Source organism: Desmodus rotundus, chromosome 3, assembly GCF_022682495.2.
Source record: "Desmodus rotundus isolate HL8 chromosome 3, HLdesRot8A.1, whole genome shotgun sequence".
Taxonomy (NCBI): Eukaryota; Metazoa; Chordata; class Mammalia; order Chiroptera; family Phyllostomidae; genus Desmodus; species Desmodus rotundus.
In genome coordinates, this window is record NC_071389.1 from 98915787 (window position 1) to 98931972 (window position 16186).

The following is a 16186-nucleotide window of genomic DNA, read 5'->3' on the forward strand; positions in this document are numbered from 1 at the left end:
ACATTTAGAAGCTACACATAGCTGGGGCTGGTGTGGCTCAGCAGATTGAGTGCTGGCCTTCGAATCAAAGGGTCGCTGGTTCGATTCCCAGTCTAGGGCACATGCCTGGGTTGTGGGCCAGGTCCCCAGTGGGGGGCTTGTGTGAGACAACCACAAATTGATGTTTCTCTCCCTCTCTTCCTCCCTTCCCCTCTCTCTAAAAATAAGTAAATAAGTAAAATCTTAAAAAAAAAAAAAAAGAAAGAAAGAGAAAGAAAAGAAGCTACACATAGAGGTTACTTGCTTAACTTCTACCACTTTGATCTCCTTACAGCTCTTCTGGCATATGTTCCCTCAAAACTGAAAATAACCAGTTCACCAGATGTAGTGGCATTTTCTCTAGCTTCACCATCTTCAGCCTGCCCTGTAGCATTTGTCACTGTTTCCTATCCCTTCTTAAAATGTTCTCTTCCCTTTGCTTCCATTATATCATATCTTCCTCGTTTTCTTCTTCTTTTCTTCATTCCTAATTGTCCCTTTGTCTCTAGATATAGGCTGTTCCCAAGGTTCTGTAAGTTCCTATTGCTTCATTCTCCCCTTGTACGTGGGCAATTTCCGAATTTGGGTCATCTTTGATCCTGGATGTTCTGCTGAGTTTCAGTTCATCCTTTTCTTGGTGTCTCATGGATGTTTCTCACAGGTTTCTGGGCCCATGTTAAAATTCAAGTCCCAACTTGAATTTCTCTCTGTCTCAGGTCCTCCAGACTTTTCTCTTTCTGTTGATGGCACTGGCTCTGTGTATTGATTTGTTTCTTCCCTACTTTAGAGGTTCAATTTTTTTGTGAATTGCAAAGACAGTCTTGCAGTAAGCACCACAGCCAGCCTGCAAACACCTTGAACCCTTTTGTGTTCTACTTCCTAGTGGACATTATTAGGTTAAAATTGAAATTGTCATTTTCAAAGTCAAAAGTTGTTGAATATTAATAGTTTCATCTGGTTCAATCTAATGCAGTTAAAACTCTCCTGTACTTTTTTAAATATGTTCATTTTGTTTTCCTATACCTGCCATGCTCTCCTCCCGTCACTTTGTCTTTCCTCCTCATATTCCACTTGGTTTATAAAGCATTTCTTGTTTCATTTGAACATAATCTATACCTCCTTTGAACCCTCAGAAACATTCGGGGCATCTTTGTGGAGAACTTTTTAAAAATCAGTGTTTTGTTTTAGTTTTTGTTTCTTGGTTTATATCCTGTGAAAAGTTGATAGGGTCTTTAAGACTTAGACTTATTCTGTACTTCTCTTTGTAATCCAAACTATCTGTTTAACTTTCTTCCCTGATATTTGTCTTTTTCTAGTAGTCGAGGATAACAGCTTATGATGTCCTGTGTGTAGAGGCCTGTGTCTCTCTTCCTGCAATATTTATTACTGCATCAAAGGCTGAAGTAACTGTCTACTAACATATATTAGGCAGTAAAATTACCATCTTTCACTTTTAGATTTATATGTAATTTAGATTGCATCTTTAGAATGTTAATAAATTCAGTTTGGCATAACTTTAGGTTTGCAATTACTGTCTTTCTCTATACATTTGTCAGTCTTTATTTTAAAAACTGTTAACACTTGCCAATGAAAGCCATGAAATCCAGATTCGATTTTTATAATTACAAATAAAAATGAGACTTTTTGTTTACTGGTCATAAAGATCTGGATACATTGGCATTGAGGGTCTTGCAGATAGGGAGATTAGCAAAATGAGGTTAAACTTTTCTTCTTTTTATTTTAATGTGTTCAGGTGATTGATAAGTACTTGATGATTGAAACTTCTCAAGTTGTATTTTCCAAGAGATTACTAATTGTCTTTTTCCCTCTAAGAGGTAAATGAAAGGAAAACTACTGAGGATGAAGAGCTTGCTGCAGAAAAGTCGAAAGCCCTGAATATTGTGCAGAGTATTTTGCATGTCAACTTAAGCAATTCCACAAGCAAAGGATCAGTAGCTGCTAAAAGATTTAAGTATGGTTTATGTCTGTCTCATTCCACCTTATTTTCCTTTGCCATAAATGCCTTCTTGAACTCAGTGTAAAACTAGGCCATTTCAAACTTCCTGAGGTGTAGCAGTGGCAGTATATATGAGACCCTTAAAAATATACCTACCTTTGACCTAATGATTCAATTTCAAGAAACTAATCTTAAGTTATTTCTGTATTTATGTTCTCAGATAGCATAGCAGCATTGCTTCCATTAGTCAATTGGACAGTGGTTTAAATGGTAATAAATATAATTACTTATTATAGAAAATTTAAAAAATGTAAGGTGGAGAAACTGGTGTTAATACCCCTATACACCAGCCTCTACAGTCACCAACACGTGACCAGTTTTCTTTTCTGTATCTTTACGCACTTGCTTCTTCTTTCCCCACTGAAATATTTTATGCAGATCCCAACAGTGTATCATTTTATTTGTGTATACTTTATTATGTTTAAAATAATTTTTAATATTAACAAAAAGATCTAGGGAAACTCAAAACTAGATAATTTAAAATATGATTATTTCTAATGAGATTTTGATATTGTGTAGCTTTGTCTTGCTCAAAAATTGGAATGGCTCCAGTGTTGAATTACAGTTTGCTATTAACTTTTTGTATCAGTGTTCTGATTTATCTCTTCTAACTTATCACTCTTTTTTGTGCATAGGGACATCATACACTATGATCCAACAAGGCACGACCATGCCACTTATGAAAAAAAGAGAGGTGATAAACCAAAAGAAAGGTAAATGAAGCTGCTTCTTTTAGTAGTAGGATCGTATGAATTAATCTTATTTCAGACAATGAAAAAAGTAGATAGTAACCAGTATCCCATCCATTGGTCTTCACTGTATTTAGTTTAAGAGCAGGGAAGGAAAAAGTTAGTGTGGAGTTAATGGATATGGCAGAGAGAGCCCTACCTTTGACAAAGGAATCTCATGCATGTAAATGATAATATGTGCTCCCACTCTAGTATGGTGCCTTCTATTTCTATTAGTTTCTTATAGCTGCTGTGACAGATTACCACAAAATTGGTAGCTTAAAAACACAAAAATTATTTTTTCACAGTTCAGGAGGCTAGGATTCTGAAATCAAGGTAATAGCCTGCTTTTCTTCTGGAGATTCAGGGTAAAAATCCATTTCGCATCTCTCTCAGCTTCAGGTGACTGCCACCAATTCTTGGTATTCCTTGGCTTGGGGCTATATTACTTTGATCTTTGCCTCCATCTTCACATGGCCTCCTCTTTTCTGTGTTTGTGTCATCTTGGGTCTATTACAGGAACACTTGTGATTTCAATTAGGGCCTACCTGGGCAATCCTGGGTAATCTCTTTGTTACAAGGTCCTGAACCACTCTACAAAGACCCTTTTTCCAAATAAGGTAACATTCACAGGTTCTAGGAATTTGGGCCTGGACATAAATCTTTGGTGGGCACCCATTCAATCCACTCCTCGACTGAGGTAGGAGCTTCTATTTCTTATAGATAAGCTGTCAGTTTGATAAATATGCCAAATATGTGAAGCAAACAGTAATGTGGCCTGGCTTAACTCCTTCATTTTTCTACTGTTACAATTACTAAACACATGTGGTACCCTGAATTAGATCCTGGAACAAAAAAGACATTTGTGGAGAAACTGGTAAAATGAAAATAAAGTTTGCATTTAGTTGATAGTAATGTAACCGTGTTATTCTTGTAGTTTTGAGAATTGTATAACAGTTATATAAGATGCTACCATGAGAGGAAACCAGGTGAAGTTTATTTAGGAATGCTGTACTATCTTCACAACTTTTTTGTAAATCTAAAATTATTCTAAAATTAAAGGTTTCTTTTGAAAAGCATCACGTATCAGACCAAAGTAGAACTACCATAAATATTCCCTGCAATATAAAAATTTTTTGTGTTATTTATGACAATCCACATTGGTACATAAGTGGGAGGTGTCTTATATGGTATATTAGTTTTACTTACATCTAGAGTGTACTCGTTGTCTATTGCTGTATTATAAATTGTCCATAACTTAGCATGTTACAAACCACAAACATTTATTTAAAACCACAATACCCACCCTCTGGCTACAAATTGTTTACATCCCTACCACATATATAATTTTCACTTTTACCCAAGACTCCCCAGAAGACTCAGCTCTTTACAGTATTAGTTCAGAATCCAGGATGTTGTCATCCAAATCAGATCTAGGTGAAGATGAGGCTTATCTGTGGTGGTTCTTTAAATACAAAACCTGTTGTGCAGTCTTTTTTTTTTTTTTTTTTAAGATTTTATTTATTTATTTTGGTAGAGAGGGGAAGGAAGAGAGAGAAACATCAGTCAGTTTTCTCTCGCACACCTCCAACTAGGGACCTGGCCCACAACCCAAACATGTGCCCTGACTGGGAATCAAACCAGTGATTTTTCGGTTCACAGGCCGGCACTCAGTCTACTGAGGCACACCAGCCAGGGCAAGTACAGTCTTTTCAATTAGAAGACCTATGAATGTGATGTGGTGGTGCAAGCATAGACTAACTAATGTGAGCACTACTACTGAATGGAAGAAAACAGAAGACACAAAGGGGTCACTGGTTTATAGGAGTTCTGAAATAAATCTAGATAGCCAAATGTTGTGAGATCTTTTATTAGAACTGAGGGCCTGAGAATAATTCTCCATAAGTCTTGACTCTGCCTTTTAGGTCATCCTTGATTTTTTAATACATATGTTTGCAGCTCAGTGATTGTCTCATCCGGCTTTGGGCTTTTAGGAATATGGGAGTTCAAAAGCCTGTTCATTGTGGAATGTCTTTGTATTTATCAGTCCAAGCTAGGTGTGTTTCTGTTAATATTGATATAATTCTCTTACATTGATATAATATTTGTGAATCTCCTGTGAATATTCTTGGGATTTATTCTATTAGACAAAGCCACACCAGAAATCATTTTGAGATCAGCCTTTCTTACTGTGAGCTTCTGCCGAGATACGTCATCTTTAAACTCCTTATAAGCCTTATTGTTTGAACAATTGTTGTTTCTGACCTATGTGTTATGTCTTAACAAAAAAATTTGTTTTATATGTAGACTAGAGTATATAGATTTTCTGCAAAGGGTCAGAGAGTAAAGCATTTGGCTTTGCAGGCAAGGTGGTCTGCTGCAGTGACTCCACTCAGCCTTTGTAGCAAATGAAGAAGCCTGTGTTCCAATAAAACTATGAGTAGGACACCGATGTTTGTGTTACATATGATTTGTGAATGTAACAAAATCATCTTTTACCTTTTTTCCCAACTATTCAAACTATAAAAATATTCTTAATTTGTGGTTCATCCATAAATGTGTAGCAGCCTAGATGTGGCCCATTTGCTATAGTGTGCCAACATCTACTTTAGACCATGTTTTTCTGAGAGTCTAAGATTTGATCTTTTCTTAGAATACATTAATTAAATTTTATGTCATTTGTCTTCTGAAGATTAGGAGTCTTCTAAACCATGAGATTCTGACTCCTTATAAATTTTGTTTCCTCTGGTTTTATTGTCTCTGCTCAGACTTTATGGTAAGCAGCAAGAAAAACAACAGCAAATACCTTCATCACCTTCCTGGACATCTCTTTAGTTAAGTCACCTGTTGATTAGGTACATTTTCCGATTTGCACTGTAATAAAGATGACAGTGTGGCTAAACTTTCTTTTGCTACTTAGCAAGGATCCCCTTTCTTTCAGTTTCTAGTAGCATCACCTCACTTTTCTGCAAGCCCTCCTTATTGCATCCTCCTCAATGGCCATGTAGTTTCTACTAACAGTTTCTTTAAAGCCCTTTATGCTTTTGTTAACACCTCACTGACTTTCCAATTTTTGCCTATTGCTTGGCAGTATTGCTTGGCACCCCTACGTTTTAGATTTATGTTACAGTAGCACCCCACTTATGGGTCCCCAAATCTGTATAAATTATGTATTGCTGTATAAAAAATTGCCCCAGAATGCAACAGCTTGAAACTCAAACATTTATTAGGTTCCTGTTTCTCTAGGACAGGAGTTTGGAAGTGCTTCTAGGTAGTTCTAGTTCGGGGGCTCTCAAAAGGTTGCAGTAAAGATGTAAACTGGGGCTATAGTATCTGAAGGTTTGGGATCTGTTTGCAAGATGGATCAGGCACAGGGTCATTGGCAGGATACCTCAGTTCCTTGCCTCATTGGCCTCTCCACCTGGCTATTTGAGTACCCTTACAACATGGGAGCTGCTTCCCCCAAAGCCAGTGATCTAGAAAAGGGAGAGAGCATGGACAAAACCAAACTTCATTCTATGACCCTAGTGTCAGTAGTTACACACCATCACATCTGCCTTATTCTATTGGTTAAAGAGGTTGAATCCAGCCCACACTCAAGGAATGGAGGAATTCATCTTTCCCCTTAGAGAAGGAAGTATCAAAGGATCTTTGGACCACTTTAAAACCACTACTACATGGCTCAATGGTAACCACTTGGAATTGTCTAAAGGGCCCCATTTTTTGATGCACTTTGCTTTCATAGGAGGCATAGCTGTCTTAAACTGTAGCTAGGTTGGAAGTATTAAAAATTTCTCACTGTGAGGTAGTCTCCACCACTTAGATGATCATTTAAGACATCTTGTTCACTTACTACTTAATATAGTTAAAATTCTAGCCTGATACATGGAGTCGATGCTAATAATAAAATGGATTTTAATCTTTTATTAACTAAAAACTTAATATTGGAAAACTGCCAAGTAACTCTTTATCAAAGATCAAAGAGAAAAGCATTTTCCTAAATATAAAGCAGATTTATAGCACTATAAAAATTTCATTCCAAAACAAACTAGACTTAGCATATTTATAATTCATTTCTAAAACAGAATTATTACTAAAGCCTTTTCTGCCAGCTTTGTAAAATCATCAGAATTTTAGAACTTTGGAAGGTTTTAGATTGATTTATCATGTTCATTTTGCAGGTGAGAAAACTGAAGTGCATTGGGGTTAAGTGAGTTTTTTACTCAAAGCTAATATCTCAGATTTAATTTCTGAATTACAGTCCCCAGGATAAGAAATAGAGTATGACTCATGTTTACTGGAGCTGTTTGAAATAGTTTTGTGTATAAAAGGCTTATTGGTCAAGGTTCTGCTTTTATAAGTAGAGTTTTATGTATGTGGATCCTGCTGGATTTTGAAAGGATGGAATTAAAGTTAGTCATGTTATTGTCCTTTTTTGGTTTTTGGAAATTGTCCAAACATTGTTCCATTTTGGTGCACATGTCTATGTCAATGCAGTAAAGCAAAGCGAAAGAAGAAAAGAGAGGAAGCTGAGAAGCTACCTGTGGTGTCTAAAGAAATGTACTACAACATTGCTGTGGATTTAAAAGAAATATTCCAAGCTACAAAAGATACAAGTGAAGAAGAAGGCATGCCCTGGAATGAAGACTGTAATGGAGAGAAAGCCAAGGAAGTCCATGACGCTGCAGCTTTGAAGACTGGGGCCATGCAGTCCAGCGGGTTCACATTTTCCTTTTTTGATTCAGACACTAAAGATATAAAGGAAGGTACTTTTATTTTTTAAACTATTTCATACTATGCAGTTTAAACTTAATTGACTGAGTCTACAGTAAGTGTAATTATTTAACATTAGCTGAAGGAAGAGTTCTTTCTTGCACCTAGGTAAGCAACATGAAGTTCAATATCACATGATCATAAATGCAATGCTCCTGGAGCTGTGCTTAACAGAGCAAAACATTGTTTCTGCTTTAAGGGAGCAAACTTCTGGCCATATGAAGGGAAGCTGGAGAGTAATGTGTCTTCTATTGAGTAGAAAGAAATCATGAAGAAATATCATTAGTCAAATATTTAAATAGCTTCATATCTTAAATGCATGTGGAGAAGCCATGACTTACAGAAAGCCACAACTATGAGTATATGGTAAAGCAAAGGAAGAAAAAGGCAACATTGGCTCGATGCAAATATGCTGTTTCATCAATATGTCAGTTGTTTCAAACTTTATCCTTGAAGAGTTGCCAGAATGTAGAGAAACATATCAAAAATAGTATGTATAGTTTTGCATTTCATTTCACAAGGTTTATCTCTGAGGACCAACATAGTACAAAAGTTAAAAACACCTGTTTTTAGGGGGCTACTCTTAACCTAGTATTCAGAATGGAAGTGCAGCCGTTCTGGAACTTTATTGTGAAAACTACTACAGATCTATATAGTAGAATACATGCACACCTAACTACAGTGGTTTCTACTTGAAAGATCAGCAGTTAAAATAGCATCCATGTGTTTAGCTGTTAAGTATTAAATGCCAGCTCTGTGATAATCCAACAGGGATATGACAATCTAGTAGTTTTTAAAATACTGTTCTAAATAAGACACAATATAAGATGTGCTCTGCTTATCTCATTCTCTTTCCTATTTTTTTTTTTTTTAAGTACCAAGGTTAAGTCCTAAACTATTGAACAGAATTGGTGTGATATGGATATGGGCTATAATTCTAACTTTGAGAGTCAAGTATGAGGAATTGTTCTTAAAATGAGTATTAAGTCACCTCAGCAATCTGGAAGGTGTGCTTTAAGTTGGGAAATTTGGGGGACTTGTTAGGTGACTGTCTACGTCCTTTATCAGTACTTTTTTCAGCAGTTCTAGAAAGAGGTTTTGGAAATTAAAAATGTAAACATATATACCTTTTCTCATCTATGCAAAAGCAGGAGGGAAACCTGGATTCACTACATTGTGTTATATTAGACTTCTCATGCTATCGCAGGTGCCACACTTATTTTGTTTGTTTTTTAAACTCTGTTCCCCATTCATAAACCTTTATTTTTTTATATCTCTTTATAATATTACGTTACTCCTTTTAAATTATCCTAGCAATGCCAAAAAATATGATGGTAGCTTCTCTCAGTGTTTAAAAATCTTAAAAGTTACTATCTGATATTGTCAATGTAGAGAGATATGCTAACATGGTGAAAGTAATCAAATGGGTATGTTCAGAAATACTTGGTCATTAGTTATAATTCTGTCATCTTTTATCATCATGACAATATAGAGACCTATAAAGTTGAGACAGTGAAGCCTGGTAAGAATTCCTGGCAGGGAGCCTCTTATTTCGAAGACAGCAGTTCAGAAGAAGATGTTGCTGAAGAAACAAATGACATAAAGCCCAGACCTGGGTAAGTAAGTTGTTATTATACAGGTACACCTTATAATTTGTAAAATCTGAGTTAGACATGTTTTAGAAATACTCTAGAAGTATCTAAGCTTACCTTTCAAGACAAGTTAATTTTCTTGTCTTAGATTCTTTAGAGAATTCTATAGACTTTTTGTAATGGGGAGCAAATTTCCTTTTCTTGAGATATGAATAGCACGGGGTGGGGGATATGATGTGTACAGGGAAAGGAGAGTGACACTGTTCTGAAAAGAGGATTCTACAGCTACTAGCTCATGGGAAACATTGGCAAACAAGGTGGCAATGGTAGCTGTGAGAGTATCAGCAACCAGCGTGGGGAAGATAGAGCTTGTACTTAAACTCTTCATCACCAAAGTTTCAGATAAAAGAGAAGAATGTTGAATAGAGAGCATGGGGTCACTTTAATTCAGCAAAATAAGCAAAACACAAAGCATACTTAAAGAATAGTTGATTTATATTTTCAATGTAAATATGTCTTCTCAAATATAGAAATTAACCAACCAATCTCTCTCTGTCTAGAGAAGTATCATTACCTGAGAAAGAGACCACTAGATTTTTCTTTTTCTCCAAGACTGATAAAAGACTTCATGGTGAGTGCATTTTTTGATTAAATGGTATAGAACTGGTGGTAGTACAGCTCTCAACACTGCACATTCTGATCCAACAACATGCAATAACAAGAACTGTTTGGCAAAAATTCTAACCCTTTGCATTATCATGTTGTTTAGCCCACTCTGTTAGATTGATGCATGTCGACTTGTAAAGGTCTGGAAGAATGAGAGCTCCCACCTACTACCTCCCTCATTCATTAATGATCCCTAACAAGAGCTTGTTTTGTTTTGGGGAATTGCTTAGATGGTAGAAAAACCAGTCCTATATTTTTAGTACCCTAAAAGTTCATGTGAAAACTGAGGTTGTTGGTGAACTTCTCATTTCTTAAATCCTGGCACAAACAAAACAAGTTACATAATAGTAAATTGTACCTAAACAATAAAGTCCTAGAAACTTTACATTTTCATCTTGTTAAAAAAACAAAGTATTTTTGAAAGTTAGCATAAATCCTTACATCTGAAGTGGGGAAATCTACACCCAGGGATTCCAGACAAATCTGGGACTGCAGTTGCTGCCCAAGAGGAGCCCCAGATCACGCCTATTCGCTCGGTCAAGAAGGCAGCGTAGGTAACATGGTACTTGCATCCTTCCACAACCACATCAAAAATATAACTAAACTACAGAACAATCATCCTTCACAACCACCTGAAATTTTGCTGAATGGAAGTTCTACAACTAAGGATATAGAAAAGTCACGAGACTGGTAGGGTTGGAGACACAGAACAGACTAGTCCAACACCCACATGTGTCAGATAATCAAGAGGAATATCTCAGCTGCAGAGGTGCCACCTCAGAGTGAGGTGTCACAGCCCCATACCAGGTTTCCCAGCCCAGGGTACCAGTGACAGGAAGAGAAGTCCCCATGACTTCTAGCTCTAAAAACCAGAAGGGATTGTGGCTTGGTGAGATGAAGGGCTTCTGGAGTCCCAAGCAGTTCCTCTTACAGGGCCTTTACATGGACTAACTCGGAGTCACTCCCTCTGAGTTCCAGCACTGGGATAGCAGCTTGAAAGGTACAAGGGACATATGGGGAGCAACTGAACTGTCTGGCATCTGGGCAAGAGCTGGAGGGTCAGCTTTCACTCAAGCAGAAGTGCTGGCATAGGTTATAGTGCCTTTACTGAGCACTCCCCCAACAGTGGGCTCTATATCTGAGTTTCCATCAACCTATCACTGTTTGCCCTACCACGGTGATTCCCTGAGACTCCACACCACCAGTTTGCAGGCCCACCCAAGTTATTTTAGTGACTTTTCTATATCAGTGACCTTTCTTGGCTCATGCTTCAGACTTTGCCAAAATCTTTCAAATAAGCAGCATCTGGCCTCAGTGTTTTCCGTATCTCTCACTAAGAGGCCTATTTCTGGCACTAGTAGCAGCCAGCCATGGTTCACAGTTTGGCCTCTCCTGGGCACTTCCAAGCCCAGCACGAGAGTAGCTATCTGCAGATTGCTTTTGTAGCTCATGCCAGATTGCTCCAGGTGGTAGCTGACCTTGGCCTGCATATCCTGAGTCCACAGAGCCAGCGCATCCTATGGAAAACTGCAGACCATGTCAAGGCAAGGCACCACCCAACCACCTCCACAGTTGTCAAACTCAAAGGCTGTGCTAAGCAGGCATCAGAGTCCTGCTCCATCAAATGGGACCCTGCACAGCTGTTACCCCATAGTGGTCATAGCTACTCCTTGCAGCCAATCAGCATTGGTGTAATTCCCTCCTGTTGACATAACAAGAGCAATCAAGGGTCAGCTACAACAGGAGGTTGTACACAGCCCACATGGGGGAAAGGGTACACTGGGAGTACCCAGCTTGGGTGAACAGGGAGGCTGTGCCACTGGAGTCCACAGGACACCTACTACATTAGACCTCTTTACCAAGCCCAGAAAACATAGCAGCTCTACCTAATACATAGAAACAAACATAGTGGGGTTGCCAAAATTAGGAGACAAACATGTCCCAAATGAAAGAACAGAACAAAACTCCAGAAAAAGAACTAAACAAAATGGAAACAAGCAATCTACTATATGCAGAGTTTCAAAACACTTTATAAGGATGTTATTTGAACAGGGGAACAGTAGATGTACTTAAAACTTCAGTAGCATATAAAAGGACATGGACACCATAAAAAAAGAACCAATCATAAATTAAGTATGCACTAAATGAAATGAAGAATAATTTATAGGGAATCAACAGTAGGTTATATGACACCAAGAACAAAAGAGCAATTTGGAATATAAGGAAGCAAAAAACACCTGATCAGAAGGGGGAGGAAAAGCTAAAAAAAATGATAGTATGAAGAGCTTCTGGGACAACTTGAAGCCTGCCAACATTCATATGATGAGGGCCCCAGGAGAGGGAAGAAAGCAAGGAATTGACAACCAATTTGAAAAAGTAATGACAGAAAACTTCTCTAACCTGGTGAAGGACATAGACATACAACTCCAGGAAGCACAGAGAGCCCCAAACACTTCTTAATTAAGACACTTCTTAAAATGGAAAAGGTTGAAGAGAGAATCATAAAAGCGGCAAGAGAAAAGCAGTTAGTTACCTACAAGGGAGCTCCCACTAGACCATAGATGGCAAACACAAGGCCCGTAGGCCGAATCCAGCCCTCCACCTTGTTTTATTCAGCCCAGCTGCCCACCCGTTGGCTGGATCCAGCCAGCTCACCTTGTTTCTACCCGGTGGCAGCACTGAGCTCCTTGCCCCTAGTTAAGGAGTAGTAACATGTATATACTCCTAAAACTACATTCAGCCTTTGAAGGCAACTGTGAGACTGATGTGGCCCCCAGTGAAAATCAGTTTGACACCCTTGTGCTAGACTGGCAGCTGATATCTCAACAGAAATAATTCAGGCCAGAAGGGATTAGCATATTATATTCAAAGTGATAAAAAGCAAAGACCTACAACCAAGACTACCCAGCAAGGCTATTGTTTAGACTCAAAGGAGAAATAGCTTCCCAAACAACAAAAAGCTGAGGGAGTTCATCACCACCAAATCAGTATTAGATGAAATGTTAAAGGGGCTTCTTTAAGTAGAAAAACATACCAATCGTTATATATATATATATTTGAATTTAAATAAAATACCCAAGCAACAGAAACAGACTCATAGATAGAACATTTTGATGGTTGTCTGATGGAAGGTGGATTGCGGGGGATGGGTGAAAAAAGTAAAGGGATTAAGAAGTTCAAATCTGTAGTTAGCATAGTCATAGGGATATAAAGTACAGCACAGGGAATATGGTCAATAATACTCTAACAATTATGTATGATGTCAGTGGGTACAAGATTTATCGGGATGATCACTTAGTAAGTTCCATAATGTCTAATCACTGGGGTGTATACCTGAAAATAATATAATGTATGTCAACTGTAATTGAAAAATAAAAAATGATTTTAGAATAACAAAAATAGTATAAATTGAGGGTGTGGGAGGTCTTAAATAGAATTAAAGACCTTGATAATATCAGCACTAGAATGTATCCTTTTTGGTACTAATTGCCTCATCTTTTTTGATTTTCCCTTCTTAGTAGGTTCTGACTTCTTCTGGAAAGGAGTGGGAGGTAATATTAGTAGGAATTCTTGGGAGGCCAGAACAAACAACTTGCGTAGGGTGAGTAATTGTATCTTCATATTGAGTGCCTCCATAAATAGATACTGTGTTGTCTTTGTGTTAATATATGCTTTGTGTAAGAATAAGGTATGAAACTTAAGAGAAAAAGGATGACAACTGACAATGTTGGAAGGGAACATTGACGTTGTTTAATCCAACACACACAGTACAAGTGAAGAGACTGAAAACTGGATGAATTGAGTGTCTGGTCCAAGTTCCAGTCCTGTTCCTTTAGTAACAGGAAATTATGAGACTTCTGAAAGACTGAGTTAGAGTTTCCATTGTAAACACTTAAAGCCAAAAATTTAAATAGTCCCTGTTCATTCCAGGTGAGCACTTCTAAAATGGGACACTGATTAACCCTAAGTTTTACTTTATAGTTACTAAACTCCTTGAAAATAACTTACATTTACTTTTAACTAAGGCTTTTTTGATTTTATGTTTTTATAGGATTGCCAGAAGAAACATAAAGATGCCAAAAGGAGAGTGAAACTAAAATAAAAAGTGTCATTATTGGTTTTGATACTGCTTGTTAAGAAGACTCACCTGTGGAAATTGGATGAACTAAAAAATAATTTTAGTTGACAAGAAATCGGAGTGAAGGAATATTCAAAATCTAACTGGTGGGTGGGCATCATTCCAGTTGCAGTGATTTCCTGTGGATTTTCTGTTTATTCCTAAGTTCTTGAAAAAAATTCACCTGAACATTTTTTTAATGAAGAACAATATAGTCCCTCAAAAAGAAAATATTTTTTGTGTATAATCTCTTTGCCTTCTATCGTCAATAACTAATGGGCATCTTCTGATGCAAACTTTACATAAAGCCTTTTAAAATACATGGGTTGGGGCTTCCGGCCAAGATGGAGATGTAGGTAGACATCCTGTGCCTCCTCACACAACCAAAAGGAGGACAACAACAATTTACAAACAAAAAACAACCAGAACTGACAGAAAATCGAACTGTATGGAAGTCCAAGAACAAAGGAGATAAAGAAGAAACATTCATTCAGACCAGTAGGAGGGGCGGAGAGAACTCACAGCAAGGCAACGGCTGGAGGACCCAGCGAGGAGGCGGATTGTGGAATGGGGCAGGCCAGGCTGCAGCTAGCAGACCCCGCAACCCAGGGCTCCAGCGCAGGGAAATAAAGCCTCAAACCTCTGATTGAAAACACCTGTGCGGGTTGAGGCAGCAGCAGTAGAAACTCCCAGCCTCACAGGAGAATTCCTTGGAGAGACCCACAGGGGCCTAGAGCACGCACAAGCCCACCCACTGAGGAATCAGCACCAGAGGGGCCCAATTTGATTGTGGGGAGCAGAGGGAGTGACTGCAATCTAGCAGAGAATGGAGCAAGAAGTGCCACTGCTCCCTCTTGGCCCCTCCCCCATGTGCAGCGTCTCAGCCCAGCAACCACCGTTACCCTGCCCCAGTGAACACCTAAGGCTCCACCCATTTACATAACAGGTGTGCCAGGACAAAAAAAAAAAAAATGGCCCTAATGAAAGAGCAGATCAAAGCTCCAGAAAAATACAACTAAGCAATGAAAAGATAGCTAACCTATCAGGTGCACAGTTCAAAACACTGGTAATCGGGATGCGTACACAAATGGTTGAGTATAGTCACAAAACAGAGGAGAACCCAAAGACTATGCTAAGAGAAACAAAGGAAAATGTACAGGGAACCAATAGTGATGAGAAGGAAACTGGAACTCAAATCAACAGTGTGGACCAGAAGGAAGAGAGAAACTTCCAACCAAAAAAGAATGAAGAAACAAGAATTCAAAAAAATGAGGAGAGGCTTAGGAACCTCCAGGACATCTTTAAACATTCCAACATCCGAATTATAGGGGTGCCAGAAGGAGAAGAGGAAGAACAAAAAATTGAAAACTTACTTGAACCAATAATGAAGAAAAACTTCCTAATCTGGCAAAGGAAATAGACTTCCAGGAAGTCCAGGAAGCTCAGAGAGTCCCAAAGAAGCTGGGCCCAAGGAGGAACACACCAAGGCACATCATAATTACATTATCCAAGATTAAGCAGAAGGAGAGAATCTTAGAAGCAGCAAGAGAAAAGGACACAGTTACCTACAAAGGAGTTCCCATAAGACTGTCAGATGATTTCTCAAGACATCTTAGAGGCAAGAAGGGGCTGGAAGGAAGTATTTGAAGTCATGAAAGGCAAGGACCTACATCCAAGATTACTGTATCCAGCAAAGCTATCATTTAGAATGGAAGGGCAGATAAAGTGCATCTCAGATAAGGTCAGTTAAAGGAGTTCATCATCACCAAGCCCTTATTATATGAAATGTGAAAGGGATTTATCTAAGAAAAAGAAGATAAAAAATAGGAACAGTAAAAAACAACTACACCTAAAAAGCAAACTAAGCAAACAACTAGAACAGGAACAGAACCACAGAAATGGAGATCACGTGGAGGGTTATCAACAGGGGAGTGGGAGGGGGAGAGAGGGGGGAAGGTACAGAGAACAAATAGCATAAATGGTAAGTAGAAAATAGATGGGGGGGGGGTAAGAATAGTATAGGAATTGTAGAAGCCAAAGAACTTACAAGTATGACCCATGGACATGAACTATAGGGGGGGAATGTGGGAGGGCGAGGGTGGGCAGGATGGAGTGGAGTGACGGAGGGGAAATGGGACAACTGTAATAGCATAATCAATAAATATGTTAAAAATAATAGAAAAAAACATGGGTCAGAGCACTTGTGTTTTACAAGTTAGGCTTTGTGTGAAGTATAGACTACTTGAAATATTTATTTCTGATTGTATTAAATATA

General features: G+C 38.3%; 1 protein-coding gene across 5 annotated transcripts in view; it reads left to right on the forward strand.

Annotated features, from left to right (window-relative positions):
• The window catches only part of NOL8 (nucleolar protein 8), a 39988-nt gene extending 23802 nt beyond the window's left edge, over nucleotides 1–16186 (forward strand). For 3 of the 5 annotated variants that reach the window (XM_045188106.3, XM_045188105.3, XM_024580780.4), the window contains exons 11-17: nucleotides 1852–1990; nucleotides 2671–2748; nucleotides 7261–7529; nucleotides 9029–9152; nucleotides 9689–9759; nucleotides 13313–13395; nucleotides 13846–16185. In XM_045188106.3, coding sequence (XP_045044041.2) covers nucleotides 1852–1990; nucleotides 2671–2748; nucleotides 7261–7529; nucleotides 9029–9152; nucleotides 9689–9759; nucleotides 13313–13395; nucleotides 13846–13896 — 815 coding nt within the window. In that variant the 3' untranslated portion in view covers nucleotides 13897–16185. Of the gene's footprint in view, nucleotides 1–1851; nucleotides 1991–2670; nucleotides 2749–7260; nucleotides 7530–9028; nucleotides 9153–9688; nucleotides 9760–13312; nucleotides 13396–13845 lie in introns of all 5 variants that reach the window. The other 2 variants (XM_024580781.3, XM_053920611.2) reach the window with 2 other exon arrangements.